A 19,814-nucleotide genomic window follows, 5' to 3' on the forward strand; every position below is an offset into this window, starting at 1 on the left:
TTTGTTCATAGGCCGTACACAGTTGATGCTAAGCTATCAGATGCCATCGTTAGTCTTTTAACTCTGCCAAACATGTTCCCTTACTGCAGTATTATAGTCACTACTGTCCAGTACCTGTCTTCCGCACTGCACAAGAATTTCACAGAGACAGACTTCGACTTTAAGGTAGGAGCTCCTAAGATCTATCACTGTCTTTGTAATAAATCTAGAAAGCCAAAGCTCACCGTTTTTGTTTCACTTAAAACAACCATTTTATCTTGCATACAATTTTGCAGGTCAGGAATTTGAGAGGGACTCAGCTAGGTGTCAGCTTGGGGGCTGGAGCAAGCTCACTGGCTTTTTTATATTATTATTATTAATATGTTGGTAGTATCAAACAGCTCTCAGGCTTGATAGTTTGGGAGGTGTTGAGAGCCAGACATCCATGAGTTTGCTTCCTAGTCTAGAATTAACTGTTGGTTTCAGAGGAGTCAGGAAAGAAAAACAAAGTCCTCTTTGCAAAGATATTTAAAAAGGGAAGAAGAAATCAAGATCTCACCGTTGTAAAATACGTTCTGTGCTACATACATATATATTTAGAAGCTCTCCTTGCAAGGGTAAGGACTCAGGCTGTCACGTGTTTTCTCTCTTTGTCTCTCTAGGTGTGGAATTCTTATTTTAGCCTGGCAGTTCTGTTCATAAATCAGCCAAGCCTCCAGCTAGAAATCATCACTTCAGCCAAGAGGAAGAAGATTCTAGATAAGTAAGACACATGTCCAGATGGGGTTGTGTTTCCATAGGAGGCTCCTTCAGAAGTCCAGAAGGTTCTCACTGAGGTGGCTTCCCAAGGAGCCAAGTAAGAGAGTGCAGTTCAGTTGGGAGCCAGATGACTTAGTATTTTGGGAAACAGTAGAAACAGTTCTGAAGTACTGGCCTCACTGGGTTTGTGGCCTTGTCTTCCTGAACCTTCTCCCACTAATAACTGGCTCCTGTGTTGGTATTTCCAGGTATGGGGACATGCGTGTGATGATGGCTTACGAACTGTTCAGCATGTGGCAGAATTTGGGTAGGTCTTTTCTCCTTACTTGTCCCTTCCACATTTTGTAGAGCCAAATAAAAAGTGGCAAGACTCATAGCTTCCCCCAAGTTTTAGGAATGTTAATTCAGACCCAAGAAATCTTCACATGTCTTTAACATAACACCTCATATGGATGGTGTGGCACATGTGCACAAAGCCCTTGGCAGGAAAGTTAAGCTGAGAAATAAGGCTCCAGTAATACATATTCACAATCCCTTTTTTGAGAACTGAAAATCAAAAGGAAAAAAAGCCGAGGGCTCCAGTAGTTTTCCCCAGATTGAGAACTCATGCCTGTGAGATCCCCTGTGTTCTTCATGTCCCAGTCTGGTTGTTGCAGGCTCGAAAGCACAGGGCAGCCATGCATTTCAATAAAGATTGAAACTTGAGTTCCTGGAGTTCAGGCATGCAGATTACATTCCTGGTAACAATTGCATGAAGAGTGGATATAAGAAGGGAATTTCAGCCCTTAGGTAGGTTTTAGTTTTCTTCTTTCAATAACCTCTCTTTTCAGCTTCTGTAATATCCACTGCTTTGGATCTGACATTGTGAGAGTTTGGGGTAGCATACTTGGATTGCCCTGGTGGCTAGGTGGGCCATCCTTTCGTACTGTAGACTTTTAATAGCTAGAGAAGCTGCTCTTACTCTTCCTACTAAAGTGTGCTTTCAAATAAGCTCATGGTTCTGAAGCCCTGGGAATGATCATAAGATCTTAAGATATTATAATCAATCCTTCATTAACCATCAGAGGCAGCAAGTGAGGTGTGTGGCATTTCTTCCTGCCAGCAAGCACTGGGCCTTTACCCACGGGTAGAGATGTGTTTCCCCAAGCATGTTTTCCATCTTCAGTACTTTTACTTCCTGCATTTAGCACATGTTGAGTATAGATCATAACCCTGAAGTTGACTCCAGTCCCAGGAACACAAAAACTAACAATTGCACCAAACCCCAAGATTAGAATACGCAGAATAAGCCTCAGGGCTAACACTTGATCCTTAGATAAGCTTTCTTAAATAGAAGAAATTTTTTAAAAGATGCAAAATTTGCCTGATAAAGCCATCCTGTCTTATTGTTTTTGGTGGAAATGGCATTATCTGGTCCTCAAAAATTGATTTTACTTTGCTATAGCAGTCGTTAGTACATGGGCACACAGTTTGTTTCCTCCTTTGTCTCTGAAGGACTGGAAGCAGGTCTCTGGCAGATGGTTCACTCTGTTTCCCTCTTGCAAGGAAGACAAAAGTTCCGTCCTCCAGTCCTGAGGACTGGCTCTGGCTTCTGGGAACATGCCCCAGATCAGGCCAATTGTAGGGAAACCTGCATCACCCACTTCCCATGGACAGGCCTCATTACGGTTGAGGGGCAAACTGAGCTGATCTGAGTAGATGTAGTTCCACCATCAGAAGTGCAATGTAAAGATCATGGGCTTGGAGGGGTAGGGTGGGGCACCCAGAGAGAGTCTCTAAGCCAGCATGTGGGAGTAGGGCAGGGCTGTGCAGGAGGCCCCTGCTAACTGAGGAAGGGGCCTCACAGGCATTCATGAGCACACTGAGTGAAGAGGCCCCTGGACTTCTGATCTCTAATGGCTGGACCAGGGAGTGAACATCCTCATCACTTAAATGCCTCTGGGTTATATAGAGTTAGAAACCCCAGGAAGTGTGTGTTGTGTTTAGATGGGTTTTTCTTGCTAAGTAACTCTTGTGAACAGATTATCTGAAACTATCACAGGTTACTCAGAAATCCTATTCTATCTAGAGTAGTGAACTCTACTCCATGACCTCAGAATGATTTTCAGGTAGTTCGTAGAGTTTCCCAATAAATTCTTTGGAAAGTTTATTAGTGCTTGTTAAACATCTGTTTTAACTGGGCAATTTTATCCATGAATGCTAAAATGCCAAGAGTGGGAGAGCTCAGAAAGCCATCAGGGAGAGCTTGCTTTGTTCTCAGATGCTTCCAGTGCAGATCAAATCATATGCTGTGGCCCTACTCGGAAAGCTTCCATGAAGGAGCAAAGCAAGCATAAATTAATACCTGTTGGTTTTGTTGTTCAGGTGAACATAAGATCCACTTTATTCCGGGAATGATTGGTCCTTTTCTGGGTGTGACACTGGTCCCACAGCCAGAAGTGCGGAATATCATGATTCCCATCTTTCATGACATGATGGACTGGGAGCAGAGGAAAAACGGCAACTTCAAACAGGTAGGATGACACCTGGTAGTGCTCGGGTTGCTCTCCTCTGCAATGAACTCTTTCTGCCCCAGAAGCTGATCCAGATGGCCCGGTTGACATTCCAGAGGGAATGGGTTGTAGCTTGGCCATCTTGAGTCCTGTTTAAGGGTTTTCCTTTACTTGCTGGCAAGGATTGATTTGTAGATTTTCCTCATGAAGTTAGAGGCCAGAAAAGGATCAGAAGAAAAGAGTGAATGTCATGTGAAAGGAACTTTCTGATCGAGGGAAGAATGACTGTGACTCTAACCTCCTAGCTTAATTCAGGAGAGGGCCCTGGAAGCATGTTGTTCTTCCTCTCTGGGAGATCCCCAAGGTGTATGGTCCAGGCATTTCTAGGGTTGTAGCCCAGACCAGATGATTTCTCATGGTTCAGGGTAGCCCACATTTCACAGACTCCTATATAGATGGGTGGGTCCAGGAGGTGTGAGCCCATGGCTTCTGAGTGGCTTCAGGCCATCCCTCTGTGCAATTCTTCTGCCACACCTAACATGGCAGAAGAGGAGATGGTCCCTGCCCATATATCTATATTCAGGAAATAGGACTAGGACTAATAGGGGTCAGTGGTAGGGGAGCTGATATTAGCTAATAAATAAATAACTTGCTAGCAGCAAGAATTGTCCACTGAGCTGGCGTGCTTTGGCAGATGGGGAGTTCCTCTTTACTGGTGGTTCTCAAGTGGAAACTTCCAGGAGACCTCTAGGGGAAATTTTTGTATTGACGTGGGGAGTGTGCCTTATTTCCCACTATAAGCTGTCTACCAACTCTGTGATTCTGAGATGAACCGGTGGCCTTACAGTGAGAGACTGTAACAGTAAGAAGCAGACCAGGCAAAGGATAATTTTTAAATTTCCATTTATTTATTGGTGAATTTAGAAAGAGTAAAATTTCCCCTTTATGATTTACAGTTCTATAAGTTTTGGTAAACATATAAAGTCATGTAACCACTACTACAAACGTATTTTTAGTGGCAGCAAGATGGAATTCCTAAAAATCCCATCTTGCTGCCCCTTTGTAGCAAACCCTTCCCCTGTGTTTAGCCTGTGGCGACCATTCGTCTATTCTCCATCACTATAGGCATGCATTTTCCAGAAGGTCATGTCAGTGGAATCATGCAGACCATAGCCTTTTGAAACTGGCTTCTTTCATTTAGCATGATGTCTTTGAGAGATTCATCCATGTTGTTGCATCTCTCAGTTTTTCGATTGCTGGATAGCATTCAGTGCAGTTTATTCATTCACTTTTAAAGACATTTGGGTTATTTTCACTTTTTGGCGATTATGAATACATATAGCTGCTGAAAATCATTTCTTTACAGGTTTTTGTACGGGTATAAACGTTCATTTTTCCTGGGTAGATACATAGGAATAGCATTGTAGGGTATTGTGGTAAATGTATATTTAACTTTATAAGACGCTATTAAACTGTTTTCCAAGTGGCTGTGCCATTTTGAAGTTGGTCCATATACTCACTGTCATTTGATATTATATCTTTGCTTATTTTAGCCATACTAGTAGGTATATAGTTATATATCATTGTGGTTTTAATTTCCATTTTTCTAATGATTAATGATGTTGAGCATCTTGTTTTTTAAAGATTTATTTATTTTTAGAGAGAGGGGAAGGCAGGGAGAAAGAGAGGGAGAAAAACATCAGTGTGTGGTTGACTGTCGTGCACCCCCTACGAGGGACCCTATGTGGACTCATAGTCCATGAAGACAGTATATCTCTTGGAATATTTAGGTGCTTTTTTATTTTTTAAATTTTTTATTGAATTTATTTATGAATTTTACTGAATTTTATTGAATTTATTAAATTATATAGGTTCCAAATGTACAGTTCTATTATACATCATCTGTATATTGTATTCTGTGTTCACCACCCAAAGTCAAATCTCCTTCTATCACCATTTATCCCCTTTTACCCTCTTCTGCCTTCCATTGCCCCCTGTTTCCCTCTGGTAATCACCATACTGTTGTCTGTGTCTATGAGCATTAAGAAAAAGAAACTCATTGGTTTATTTTATTAATATTTTATAGTTTAAGCATACAGATCTTGTACATGTTGTTCAATTTATATGTATTTCTTGTTTTAGTGTTATAAATTATTCTGACTTTTAAATTTTGTGTTCTGTTTGTTTGTTGCCATCATGTAGAAAGAAATATGATCATTTTTGTACATTAACATCATATTCTGCACCCTTGCTAATAAACTCACTAGTTTAGAAGCTTTTTGTAGATTCCTTGGGATTTTTTCTGTCACCTGCAGACAGAGATGGTTTTCTTTCTTCCTTTCTAATCTATATAACCCGTTTCTTTTCCTGCCTAATTGCACTGGCTAGGACCTCTGGTCTCAAGTAAGTGATGAGAGTGGGCATTACTGCCTTGTTCCTCTTCTTTTTAAAAAATATTTATTTATTTATTTTTAGAGAGAGAGAAAGGGAAAGAGAGGGAAACATCAGTGTGTGGTTGCCTCTTGCACGCCCCCTGCTGGGGGCCTGACCTGGCACTCATCCCAGGCCTGTGCCCTGGCTGGGAATCCAACCAACGACCCTTTGTTTCGCAGGCCAGCGCTCAATCCACTGAGCCACACCAGCCACGGCTTCCTTGTTCTTAATCTTAGGAGAAAGCATTCAATGTTTCACAATTATGATGCTAGTTCTAGGTCTTTTATAGATGCTTTTCATCAAGGGTAAATAGTATGTAAGATAAGAATCTATTTTTGAAGTGTGTAGCTCTAATGCCTTTAGAACTTCAGAAAATAATAACTTCAAACAGAAAAGAACTGTTGCTATTCTGTGTTGTCACACATGTGCCTTCTAATTGGGCAAAATGCACAAGTGCCTGGTGAGAGAACCCAGTGACCAATAAGTTGAAGGCTTTGCAGAATCAGTCAGCTGATTCTGCACCCTCGGTCAGCTGAGTCTACTGTAAGAGGGGCTGGGCCACATTCCTTCATCACTGACACAGAATCAAGAAGGTCAGCGTTGTGGAAGACTGAGTTGGAGCTCATTTGTCTCACCTTTCAAGACTCAGCTGATGAGCTGTGTTCTGTCCCCCAATGAGACTCTCAGGAGTAACTGATACCTGATAAGCCATGTAAGCCTTGCTGTTCCTGGTTGGAAAAGCCTTGCTTCTGCTTTCCTTTGCCATCAAGTATTTTAAAAGAATGGTCTGCTCTTCCCACTCCCACCCTCCCGAAGTACCTATTCAGTCTGATGTCTGTCGTGCACCACTTTTGTTGAAGCTGTTCTCCTGAAGGTCATCCATAACCACCAAAATCCAGTGATTTTTGGCCTTACTTCCAGTTGTGCTTTTCATGGCTTTGGCTCTGTTAACTACTGCCCTGCCTCTTACCACCTGTTAAACATACTTCTTCTAATAATAACAAGACTATACTTTCAGGGATCATTTCTATAGTTCATTACTAATAATAAAACAGTGTTTAATGTAGAAAAATTAAAAATACAAACAAGCTATAATGAAAAAAACCTATAACTCTATGTTAACTTATAGGGGAAGGAGTCAGAATATGTCTTTTTAGACTTTTTTCCAATTCATAGAGTTTTTAAGTTAAAAAAGTGGAATCGTTCTGTGTTCTGCTTTTTTTAGAACAATTATGTATAGTGGTTTTCGCTCTCCCTTCGGTAGCAGCAGCATGTCCGCACCGTCTCTTCACCATCTGTGTTAGTGCTGTGTGCCCCACACTGTCAGCTCAGAGGCTGCCTGACGCTCACTCCGCTGTGTGGCTGGACCACTGTGTATTCAGTCAGGCTCCTAGTTTTAGGAACTTGGGCTCATTCCAAATTTTTGTTGTTAAAATTGCAAAAAAGAAATGCATTCCTAATTAGTTTCTTGTTAATTTCTCACCTGTTAATTGCTGAATCAAAGTACAAAAACTTAAGTTTTCACACTATTTCTTGAAACTCTTGAAAGTACATTGACTTCTCAGACCCTGGGCCACCCTTTCAGTGTGTGCCCCATCCAAGCACTGATGGTGCTGAGCTGGTCAGCCCTTGTCCTGCAATCCCCCCACCACCACCACCACATGATGAGCTACTGGGAATGAGCACTGTTTCTTGTGCTTTTATTTCTTAGAACCAAGCATGGTGTCTGGGACATGGTGGCTTCATGGAGATGGAGATCACTGAGCACTTCCCAAGAGCTAGGGCACAGGGAACTAAAGAAGGGTGTTAACCACCATTACTGTCTCACAAATGAGGAAACTTGGACCTAAAGAAGTAAATGTTTTGTCCAGAAGTAGAGAGCTGGTTATATAACAGGAAATATGCCTATTGAATGAATGAATAACAAGGTGTCACTTCAGGAATATTGGTTCCATAAATAAAAGCAATTCCTCAAACCTGAAATTGTCGGTATTACCAATGATGACATGATATAGTTGAAGACCTTACCATTCCGTATGACTGATGGTCATTGATTTTGCATGCATGGATCTTCAGTATCCCCTGTTTCGGATTTCTCAACTTCTCCTAACTTTTTCTTTCATCAGCACTGCAGAGGGTGATGAAGTAACTGTCTCATATCCTTCTAGTACCAGCTTCTTTGCCTAGTACAGAAGTTTTAACACTTACATAGGCAACAGAACCACCAGGAGGGCTTGTGAAACACAGATTGCTGCCTCCCCACGATTGTGTGACTGTCCCCATCCTGGCTGTGTAGCAGACTCTTGTTTTCTGCTAATGGGATTCCAGAAAACATAGCTGCCCTCAGTGAATTTCCTCATTCAATTATCCTTTTATTAATTCATTGCCTTAGGACCCTTTGACCTTGTATGGAGTGAAAAAATGCTTCTCTTACAGTTCATTATTAAGTGCATCCATGCCATTTTTGCTCATATGACATACATATATGGTAATACCACAATGCCACATTTTCAAGACTAATGAACGGTTTGATTTCTCACCTCAGAGTAACCCTAATGAAACCTACTAGAAAAGTGGCCGAGCACCACTGGAAGCCTTGCAGATCAAGTGGGGCAGTAGTAACAAATGCAGTATTGCTTCTCACGGTTTAGGGATCCAGTAAAAAGTGCAGGTGCCCCGGTGATGACCCAAGGGCTTTAGGTCCTATGAGGACAAACAGTGGAGCCTTTTATCCTGAAGGAGACCCTCTGAAGGAAATATATCTCCCTTAACCCATCCAAATGGTGGTCAGAGTAAGGATCAGCCCCCCAGCTTCATTCCTTTGTAACTGGCTGAATAGAGGGTAAAGTTCTAACCATATGTTTTTTATACATACAAATTCTTTTGAATGAATATTTTTTAAGAGAGAAAAACCTTTGACAAAGGCCTCTTTTGGGTCCATAATACTTTTCTCTCCAGGAAGTCCTTACATTTTGCCCTAAACTGGGAAAAAAGTATCTGAGAATTGTTTCAACTCTTTCCAACCACTGGAGTGGGAGGTCTCCCTGGCTGGGAGGGGCAGGGTGGTTTCTTGGGGTGGTTGAGGTCCTCCCTTCCCTGGCGTTTATTTGGTGCAAGGACAAAACAGGAAGCAGTTCCTCACCACCCTCACCTATCACAAGGACAGCTCCGGTTTATAAAGTCTCTGCTTCCCTCTAGGTGGAGGCTGAGCTGATTGACAAGCTGGACAGCATGGTGTCAGAAGGGAAAGGTGACGAGAGCTACAGGGAGCTCTTCGGCCTGCTGTAAGCTGCTTCAGCCCCAGGCACCCCACGTTGGGGGAGGGAATGAAGTGGGCTAACGAAGGACAGGGGTGCAACCCATGCTGGGCAGGCTTCAGAGGGGGCGTTTCAGGAGAGACCTGGGTTGTTCCTAGTCGTAGCAGTGAGCACCTTCTGTCGGTGCAGAAAGCGGCATCATGACAGCAGGCGCTCTCAGAGATAGCCAGAGTTGAAAGGTGATCACTCCGAGCTCCTACGTTTGCTAATAGGAAAAGGATCATTATATGTCTTCGTAGCATGCATTGAATCCAGTTGAGCAAATCACTCATGGGGACTCAGTGAAGGCTCAGTGCTGGAAGGGGGATTAAACCCCTGCTTTGTAAGATTGTAGAAACAGCTTGAAAAACATTAACATGGATTTTGTGACCTGAACAAGTCATATCCCCTCTCCAGGCCAGTTTCCCTGTTTGTGAAACAGGGTGGTTGTACTGAATGACGTCAGGGGTCTCCCAGTTCCACCATTTGTGGCTTCTGTCTTCAGTTCCTAGAGGCCAAGAGACCTTACAGGATTTGTCACAGGGCTCATTCCAAAGGGAGGGATTCAGGGGAGCTGTGGTCCTCCCAGACAGGTAGTGATGTTGGGTGTTTTATCTTTCTAAGAAACAAAACCTTAAGACATTTACTTACATCTCTAGAGTTTCCTCCCATATCACTCATTTCCAGCTTTGAGATTTTGTTTTAGTGCCATATTGAAGACAAACTGTAACATATTTTTCCAGTAATAATACTATACATTTGTTCAGAACTGTACACGGTACAGAATGTGTTGACATTTCCTGTTTTGTCCTCACAACACACCTGTGAGGCAGGCAGAGCAGATACCATCCTGATGCATGGAGGTGATGAAGCAGCTCAGAGCAGTGTCAGCACGCCCTCAGCTGCACAACCAGTAAGAAGCAGCTAGGGAGTGGAGAAAGGGGAGGGGTGCAGATCTTCTGGTCTAAGAGGGAGAAATCTGTCTACCATACCCACTTTGTTCCCTGATGAGTCACACAATAAAATGTGAATTTATTTGAAATTTAAGTAATTACATTTTGTGAAAATGAATCCATATTTTAGTATTTCTCTTTTAGCTGAAGCTGTTTCTAATTGTGGAAGTCAGGCAGAGAAATCTCTCCCTAAGCCACTAACAGATGACTTTACTACAAAAGAAGAAACACAAAATAACTTGTAATTACTAATTACCTGACCAAATAGTGTTTCATAAACCCCTCTAAAGTCATGTCTCAGAACTGAGAGCCACTGATCACATGGAGCAGGATTTCCCAGTTTGTGTTTTGGGGAAGATTGTGGATATGCTGGAAAAAAGAATAAGTGGATCATGGGCTGATGAGTTTAGAAAAGATTCAGCTGAACAAAATTGAGCAGGCCTCTGTAACTGTAGGATTTCTCAGCCTTTAATGTGCAGAAGGATGTGAAAAATATCCAAAAGGAGGGTGTTGTGATCAGCACTTCCCATGCTTGTTTGCTCAAGGAATAGCTCTCCCAGTCACCCAGGCCAGCAGAGCTCTGTAGGACAGTTTGGGGAATGCTGACACAGTGGCTTTTTCTATGTGGATCAGAGGCCAAAGCAAATGGCCCTGCCTTCTCTTCTAGTGACATGAGTCATATGGGAAGCCCTCACTTTCCCAGAAGTCTCAGCTTGGTGCCGGGTAGACAGTCATTGTCATAGCGGCACTGACAGCTGCCAGGCTATGGGTGCGAGTCCCCAGTGGTGTGACCCTAGCTGGACCTGCCAACCCATGTGACTTTTCATGACCTTAGGAGCTAGGGACAATCTGGAAAGGGGTTGAGAGAAACCTGTGGGAAGGCAGAGGATCTCAGGAGCCAGGCTCTTTGGAGAAGCCAGAGGCTGCCCCGAGGCAGCAGGAACACAGGGCTGGTGAGTGAGAAGAGGACCTGGGCCTTTAGCTCTTGGCTCCAGCACATTTTGTATGGGAGCATCCCCTGACAGTAGAAATAGCCAGTGTAGCTCCCAGGGGGCCTCACTCTGGGCCCTACAGGTGGGAATGGAGACAGGCGGGAATCTTTCCCTTGTTTTCCTTGTTTTGCTAAGGATGACTCTAGGCAATGATAGAGGTAGTCAGTCAGTTGGCAAAGCCAGATCCAACCAACGCTTGGTGGACTCTTAACTCAGCTGCTTCTTCAGAACAGATTTCACGGTGTACACTGAAAGGGGCTGTGGCTTTGAAACTCCTCCCTTAGTTCAGTGGCATTCTTAGGCTCTCATACAGGAAAATAGAAGAGATGTTCACTTGTTGTTGCCAGTTCAGTAATTGCCTTGTTGTTGCTTTCTGCTGCATGGAGTAGAACCCAGCTGTTTGGGCCCTACCCCAGGTAAGACTGCAATGTGGTAAGTCTGCTGTCTCCAGATTCATCACAGGCCCCACAGGCTCTAGGATCTCACTCTTGTGCCCAGAGAAGACTCACAAATTGTGTATCATGTTTGTTTCCCTTGCTTTTCCACAAATAGCCTACTGGAAAAGGTTGAACAGGAAACGTGGCGCGAGACCGGCATTTCCTTTGTGACCTCAGTCACCCGCCTCATGGAACGCCTTCTTGACTACAGGTATTTTCTCAGGTGCCTGCCTGATCCCCTCTCAGGTTAGAATACTCTTTCCAGCAAGGACATCCTTTAACCCTTAAAGCTGAGACCGTGTGCCCTTGAAGGGGTGGATTGTTCTGGCATTGGGTACCATTACCAGTTACTCAAAATCTACTTATGGCCAGGGGTGGGGGCTGAGGAAGAGAAGGAACAGGAGGGGTAGAGAAAGACTTGATTCCTGGGATGCCTCTTGATACATGGGTACACATTCCCAGGGGACATCCCAGGACATGCTTTTCATCCAGAGGAAGGGACACAGCCAGGGAGGGAGAGGAAAGCTGTCTCCAATCTCCAGAGCAAGGCAGAGAATAACTGTAGGTCCTTAGCGTGGCCCTTCCTCAGAGCCATATGGTACATGAGCAGGGAAGTGTTGCCTTGTACAGAAGTGTGATCCAGAAGGACTTTCAGTTGGCTTTTCCGTTGTCTAGGGACCTCATTTTTCCATGCCTGTATTCATTGCCTGAAGTCTGTTTATTTCTGTCCTTTGGTCTTGGCCATGAACAGATTAAAGGAAGCAGACTGTGAGTGAGCTCAGAGATCTTTACATTCTGTTCAGCCTGAGAGTTCATGTGAAATTAGCTTTTTTGTGAAAACCCGCTTTCTCAGTCATTTCTTGGCTTTTGAATTAGTCTATGAGTGACAGTGAAGCTACCACTACAGCCTTAGTTATTCTCCCAGGAGGGTTCAGGTGTGGTGGCTTAGGGTTGCCTTTTGGAACCTAGAGGAAGATGATAAGGAAGGAGAAGGAATAAAAGAGGAAACTCAGCCCCAAGCAATAGTTGTCTCCTCTGTGCTGTAGGACATGGAAATGCCAAGGGGAAGAATGTTCAACCCAAGGATCAGGAAATGCGAGTGAGTTTAGGCCACCACCAGTTGCTGCTGAGTAGGAGGTGTCACTGTGCCAAGACTTCTGCTCTGTAGAAGACTCAGGTGTCCAGAGCACTGGCCTGGATGTGAAATGGAATTCAAGAGAAAAGTGCTCGCACCTTGAGCTTCCCCTCTTCCTGTAGCACAGTTATGCTTGTGTGAGCTTCAGGCCATTGTTCCTGGGCCTTCTGAGGTCACAGGTGGTCTTTTGGGAGTCCCTTGTAGAACAGAGGACTTATTTTTGTTTGTTTGTTTTCAAATTAATTATTCCTTTATTTCTTCCTGGAAGTCTTTTTTTTTAATATATTTATTGATTATGCTATTACAGTTGTCCCATTTCCCCCTTCACTCCACTCCATCCTGCCCACCCCCTCCTCCCTCATTCCCCCTCTATAGTTCATGTCCATGCGTCATAAGTTCTTTGGCTTCTACATTTCCTATACTATTCTTACCCTCCCCCTGTCTATTTTCTATCTACCATTTCGGAGGACTTATTTGTTCACACCATAGCCCTAGCCTTTCCTACACCTACCATCATCATTCAGGGAGGATGTGTGGGCAAAACTCTGGACCTCTTCCTAACTACGACACTTAATAAAGGTTGGCCTTCTTCACTATGGCCTGTCATAAAGAACAGGAATTAATTTCTTAGGTTCTAGGGCCTAGTTCTAGCTGTTTGCTTTCTCTGCTTACTTTGCACAGATAACTCAAACTCATGGCCAAAACCAAGTGCATTCTCCTCCATTTCTTGTCTCAATGATGGTACCTACAACAAAAAGTTCAGACTCTCTTGCATGACATCAAAGGCTCTTCATAAACTGGCTTTTGCCCACCTCTCCGGCCCTGTGTCCTACCAGGCCCCAATACCCATGCCCCACACCCCAACCTCCCAGTGTCGTTCTTTGGGAGCATAAAAGGAAGCACCATGATGCTGATGATGGCTCCCATTTATTAAAAGTATGCCACGTACTTTGTGCTTTACAAGTGTCCTCTCTAATGTCATAAGCAGCCCTGAAGGGTGATCCTTTTTACTAATGAAGAAACACTATTGGTGGGAAGTGCCATTGCCACGATTTGAACCCAGACCTGTCTGACTCCAGAGCCGTGCCCTAGCTCCTCATCCATGTTGTTTCCACACACATTCTTCCCTTCAGGCTTCTCTACTGTGTGTCCTGAGAGTTGGCTTTCCAACCTGCCCTCATCAAGGGGGCTTTCCCAGCCAGGAGCTTAGCTGGTTGTCTCCACACATCTCTTTCAGAGCATGGGTCACCTTGGGTGATGATCATTTGTCACCTTTCTGACTCATTCAACAGAAGAGAGCCAGCTCCTTGAGGACAGGAACCTTGTCCTTACTTCCCTGGTTCCCTGCATGGAGCCGTGATAGTCCCTGGCAGGTGTATAGTACATGTTGATTGATTGGATAAACTTAGGGGAAGGTTATGCAGGAACCAAGGAAGTCTCTTCTACCCCAGTGCAGTTTAGTTCAGCAAGAAGTTAGTAAGAAAATAGCTGTTGAAAGCTAATATATACATATATGTATATATGTATACACACACATACAGACATACATTGATTATACAAGTAATCCATATGTTGCACTCCAGAATGACTTGAACTGGTAGTATGAGATTCAGTTTTATATTGCCATGGACCTTAGGTACTTAGAGAAGTACCTCTTTAACTCTTGTGTTGATGTCTTCAACTTCTGCATGAATCCCAGACATTTTGTATCAGATACAAAAACACTCATTGGTAGCAACTGCATTTCCCAGGTTAGAAAGGAAAGCCCTAGAAAGATATTCTTAGTGCCCTGGAACAGACAGGGACAGAGCTAGGGTTGCCAAGCCCTTGGGGTTCTTTTGGAACCTCTCCCTGGAAGAGGCAGCTGGAGGTCATGGAGCCTTCCTTTCCCATGCCCCTCCTGTCACACTGAGGGTTGCCCAGCCACTGGTCTAGGCACAGCCAGATAGATGCTTCAGAAGCCTCTTTTAGAAGAGTCTTCCCTGCTCATCCAGGGGGAAGCATCGGGGGAAGCTGCTCTGGTTGGAGAACAGCCCAGTCTAGCATTGGGTCACACTAATGCCTCAGTGACAACTGCAGCTGTGTGTTGTCCAGAGGCACCACTTCATGTCATAGGACTGCTTCTCATCTGCACTCTCCCTTCCAGGGATTGCATGAAAGGAGAGGAAACGGAGAATAAGAAGATCGGCTGCACAGTTAACCTGATGGTGAGAGGACATGGGCCCTTCCTCCTGTTGCCTAGTAGAGTCAGTTCTGTCCTGCCCTGCAATTGGCTTGGCCTTTCTATAGTACACAGCTGTAAGCCTATGAGTTTGAATCAGGACATTGGCTCTGTTACTGGCATCTTGGAGATCTGCCGCTCTTCAGTCCATTTCCACTTGGGAATGAAATGAAATGAACTTCTCTTTGGACAGAGCTCTAGCCTGACCTGTTGGCAAGGTTCCACCGTCGGTGACATACCCTAACTCCTAGCTTGCCCCGATCCCCAGGCTACACTGGCACTCTTCCTCTTCCTCAGTACACAGGGCTCCTGCAGATCTATCAGTGGCTTCACCCTAAGCAGATGTGCCTTCTGCTGGGTCCTTTCCCTTTCTGCTGTGGGCTGCCTCCACAGCTTGCCAGCACACGAGGGCTGTGGCCAGCTGCCTGGATCTCAGGTATGGCCTCCACAGGTGGCAGCCTCTCCCATCTTTATGTGTATTTCCTTCTCTCTTACAGAACTTTTACAAGTCAGAGATTAACAAAGAAGAGATGTATATTCGCTACATCCATAAGCTTTGTGACATGCATTTGCAGGCTGAGAACTACACGGGTGAGTGGGAGAGGGAGAGCCATGCCTCCCAGAGAGGATAGACTCGATGGATATGCACAGCTGGCAGAGAAAGGCTCTGGACTGGTTTCTACCAGATCTTAGCACAGTATTGAGGCCTTGCTGCCCCTCACCTCTCTCCTCTCCCTCAACTGCTTCGTTACATGTGCTGGAAAAAGCAGGCGAATTTCCACTTATGCCTTGTGCCTTGTCCTCTGCTACCTGAAGCTGCTGTTCCATTCTTCCTGCCTCCACTTTACCCTCTCTGAGGCCTCCTAGGAGACTTCCAAGTTGTGGTGTGCCAGGCTTAGAGCACCCTGAGCTCACTGTCACTCCTCATGCACAGTGCCACTCTAAGTCCGCACTTGGACCTCGGGAACTCAAACCCATCGGCAGACCAGCCTTGCAGTCTAGGCTCTTCCCCTCCAAGAACACAGCAGCCCACATTGCACTCCCAAAGGAGAGTTTGAAAAGGGCTCTCTGATGGGGCCTTCTACAATTCAATTCATTACTATGGCCTCTTCTAACAATACATTTAAAAGCATTTCAGTGTATCTATCACACAGGAGTCAGGAGTCTAGCCTGATTGCCTTGTGCCATAGTTTCCCCCAAATATTCACCTTCTCACTATGGTGACCAGCCACTCCATCTTAGCCCTTGGGCCACAGGACTTAAATATGTGTGCTAGATCAGGAGATTCAAGCTACTATCCACAAACATTACTAGAATTAGATGGATTTATTGAAACAGAATTTTTTTCCTTTATCTCTAGATGTCAGAGTGTTTGGCACAGATGCCACTTTTTCTGACAACAGAGTCTTTTTGATAAGAATTGAATGATGGCTGGGCTGACTCTGGCATGCTCTACGTCCACTTCTACTCATGCTTCCAGGAACTCCCAAAGAAGGCAGTGGGGTGATGGACTGATAAATTCCGTGCCTCAGTAGCGTCATGGACTAAACTGGAGGACAGGGCCGTGACTGAGAGGCTGGGTCACAGATTTGGACAGAGAAGGGGTGGAGGCTGGCTCTGGTGGCCTCAGGAGTAATATCTGAAAAGAATATATTGTTTCCTAAGCTCCAAAGGCAGGCCTTGAGTGCCTCAGAGGCTTGTCCCCCTGAGAAAGGGCTTCCCAGATCCAGAGGAGGCATGTGCACCCCTGGGCAGGAGGGGCCAGAGGACAGGCAGAGAGACAAGGCTGAAGAGTGACAGGGAGTCTCTGCAAGCCAGTGGGCTGGGCTAAAACTGGAAGTGGGTCACAAAACAATTAGAAATGAGGTGCTTCATAGTCCTGGGGAACAAACCTGAGTAGGGCCTTGAAGTCCACACAGATGTTGGAACTAATTAACTTTCCCGGAGGAGATGAACCACTAAAAATGAGCAAATAGAACAGGAAAGTGTAGACAATGTAGTGAGGACCCTGAGCAGCAGCTGGAATTCAGTATGACTCATTCCTTGGAATTCAGGGAGCCATGGAGTTTAGCTGCTGTGTTACATAACCCTCTCTAACCATTCCACTTATAGGGTAAGGTGTTGCTGGGCGTCTTCCATCAACTTTAGGTTCTTCCAGGAATGGGGCTTCTGGCTCCAGGTCCACCACACAGTTAGCACCATTCACACTTCCTCTCTCTGGTCCTTTTAGAAACAGTAAAGATGAGGAGAGAGGGTCATTCCCAGGGCTATACTGGATTAGAAAGTGAAGGTTAAGGCCTTAAGGCTGGCTTAGGGGGAGCAGAGAGAAGCCTTGGTCAGTGCTCACTCCTAAGAGCCAGTTCTGATAAGCCTGGAAAGGAAGTTCTAGTCAACTGAGCAAAGAAGAACCCAGGAGCTCTCTCTGATATGTCCGTGTCTGCCACAGTAAGGCAGCATGTGCAGGGATTCTTGGGTAGCTGGGCCGTACGTTGTCTGGAGCCCAAGACAAGTGACCAGGCTGTGGGAGGAAGGTGTCTACCAGGATATGTGGCTCCTTTGTGCTGTTGTCAAGGGTTATTGACTGGCTGGGCAGCTCTTCTGTCTCACCTCACCTGGGCTACACGTGCCTTGCCCTGGCATGCTGCCCAGTCGCAAACCTCCACATCACCTGTCCCTGCAGAGGCAGCATTCACTCTGCTCCTCTACTGTGAGCTGCTGAGGTGGGAGGAGCGGCCTCTGCGGGAATTCCTCCACTATCCACCTCAGACAGAGTGGCAGCGGAGAGAGGGTCTGTGCCGCAAGATCATCCACTACTTCAACAAAGGCAAGGTAGGATCGTTAGGCGAGTCTTCCAGCCCTCAGCTTCTGCTGTGACAGTGCTGTGTGGGGTGGTGAGTGGGTGGGTGCCCAGGTGTGTGCATCAGATTTGGAGGCAGCATGATTTTCTCTGGGGGCAGGGGCGGGGGAGAAAGGGCTGATTGTGTAACTTGGAAGCCAGTTCCAGATTGGGGGTGTAAGAGACAACTCCACATACCAGCTTCACACATCTATAAATGCTAATGCTCCCACAGCAGGGCTCCTGGGCCCACTTCTGTTTACTAGATGTGGCTTCCTAATCTGCCATGGAAAATGAGCTGCGAAAATGAATGGATGTTAACCCTAGCCTAAGGAGCCCTGTGCTGCCTCTCACTGGTGCCTGCTCTTGTCTTGGATTTCTCTTCCTCACAGCATAGCCTAGGCTTCTCTCTCTCTCTCTCTTGGGTTACCCTCCGCCAGGCCCAATGCTGTGGGGCTGGCAGGCATCCTCGGCATTGGCTCAGACTTCCTTGGGGATTCCCGGCTGTCATGCTCCCACCTCTGGCAGAGCTCCTGGTGGGCTCTCTGTGCTGCCCCCGCCCCCCACCCCCACCGCCCTTGCCCACCACCTTTGCCTGTGGCCCATGCACTGGAAAGGCTGGGCATGTAACTTATTGAAGGTGTTCTTTCATTACTCAGTTTTGAGCTTGTTTTGAAGGCTAAAATAGGATCATTCAGGGAACTATGGTAGCTGACCCCTAACTTAAATGGAAATTGGTTTTTTCAAGTGAATTTTTCATTATAAAAAAGGAGAGATTTAAGCCAAGGGTATCTAACCTTCTGGCATCTCTGCTCCACACTGGAAGAATTGTCTTGGGCCACACATTAAATACACTGTGACACGTAATCACACACACACAAAACCTCATAATGTGTTAAGTAAGTTTACAGTTTTGCATTGGGCCGCATTCATAGCCATCCTGGTCTGCATGTGGCCCATGGGCCGCAGGTTGGACACCCTTGATTAAACCTTTTCCTCATATATCAGTTTTTATGTAACATAGGAGACTACTGTATTTGTCAGAAACACTCACCCCTGCAAGGGATGCACTGGTGAGCAAGAACCTTTCCAAAACCTTAGGAGCTTTCATGTAACCCAGCCCAGAAAGGTGGTCATGCTCAGTTTCAGTTACACCCCCTGACCAATGCACTGTCTGGGCCCCAAGCCTCCTCCTTGCTGGCCCAGGGCTGGACATAGGGCTCCACGCCAGCATACTTTTAGGCCTGTGTTCCTGGCACATAGCCCACCTAAAGCTGCCACTTACCCACTGGCTGGGCAAGCCCTCCCAGCTTGGAGGAAATGACATAAGCATGGTGTGAGTGGGCACGAGTGCTTTCAGTATATTAGTTCTCTCTTCTTTCCCTGGGCAGAGAGTGGGCAGTGCAGAGTTATCCTAATCTGACTGAGCCTACCAGTGGGACATGTGAGCATGAAGGGTCCCCTCCCCACCCCACACTAAGTAGTGTTTAGAAAAGCAGATTTAAAGCTTAGTATGGACAAGGGAATGAAATGCAGAAACTGCCTGAGGACTGGCTGAGCAGGAAGGGCAGAAGGACCAGAGGCTCCACAGGCCACCTTCTCAGGAATCTCTACTTCTCACCCTCCTGCCTGTGCTGTGAATTGCTGGGGCACAGGTTCTCTGCTAAGTACAGACTCCACAGGGAGCCCTTGCATGAGCTCATCTTCAAAGGGGTATTTATCAGGTTCATTCTTTTGGGCTCATACAGATGGTCCAACTTCCCTGTTTCTGTGCCTCAGGACATGGTGGGCCCAGTGGTTAGGGCTAACCAGTTTTTGGAAAGTATTCAGGGTTCTTTGGGTTTTTTAAAATAGTTCCAGAAAAGCAAAACCTGGCTGTTACAGGCAAACTAACAATATCCTGGGGCCCCAGGATTTGCCGCCTTTTCCAGTTTGACTGCAGTGATTCCTAAGTCAGTGAAACTTTTCTGCTGTCCTGGGGGACAGGCCAGCGGGTGGGGGGCGGTGGGCAGCGTGGTAACAAGGATGCGGAAAAGCACACATTTGCTAGAGCTGGTAGACGTGATTGAATTTCAGACACTGGTAAGGAGTTTTAGAGTTGCTTTGCCTCTTGTCAGGAGGGAGGAAACCAGGAGAAAAGATGGAGACATTGATGCAGCATGTTCCCCACCTGTGTGCAGAGGCAGCTCTCAGAGCCTCCAGACCCAATGGTTTTCCAGCACAAGCTCTCAGAGCTGGCAGATCATCTTAAAAATCTTGGTCCTGGCTTACTCTTAAGATA

General features: G+C 45.6%; 1 protein-coding gene across 1 annotated transcript in view; it reads left to right on the top strand.

The window, feature by feature from the left end:
• Positions 1-19,814, top strand: part of DOCK3 (dedicator of cytokinesis 3) — a 267,364-nt gene that overhangs the window by 217,539 nt on the left and 30,011 nt on the right. Inside the window, exons 29-38 of the mRNA XM_053929392.2 lie at positions 90-165; positions 642-742; positions 987-1,045; positions 3,103-3,251; positions 8,862-8,947; positions 11,294-11,320; positions 11,457-11,552; positions 14,623-14,683; positions 15,195-15,288; positions 17,378-17,526. Coding sequence (XP_053785367.1) covers positions 90-165; positions 642-742; positions 987-1,045; positions 3,103-3,251; positions 8,862-8,947; positions 11,294-11,320; positions 11,457-11,552; positions 14,623-14,683; positions 15,195-15,288; positions 17,378-17,526 — 898 coding nt within the window. The remainder of the gene's footprint in view (positions 1-89; positions 166-641; positions 743-986; positions 1,046-3,102; positions 3,252-8,861; positions 8,948-11,293; positions 11,321-11,456; positions 11,553-14,622; positions 14,684-15,194; positions 15,289-17,377; positions 17,527-19,814) is intronic.

The sequence above is a fragment of the Desmodus rotundus genome, chromosome 8, assembly GCF_022682495.2.
Source record: "Desmodus rotundus isolate HL8 chromosome 8, HLdesRot8A.1, whole genome shotgun sequence".
Lineage (NCBI taxonomy): Eukaryota > Metazoa > Chordata > Mammalia > Chiroptera > Phyllostomidae > Desmodus > Desmodus rotundus.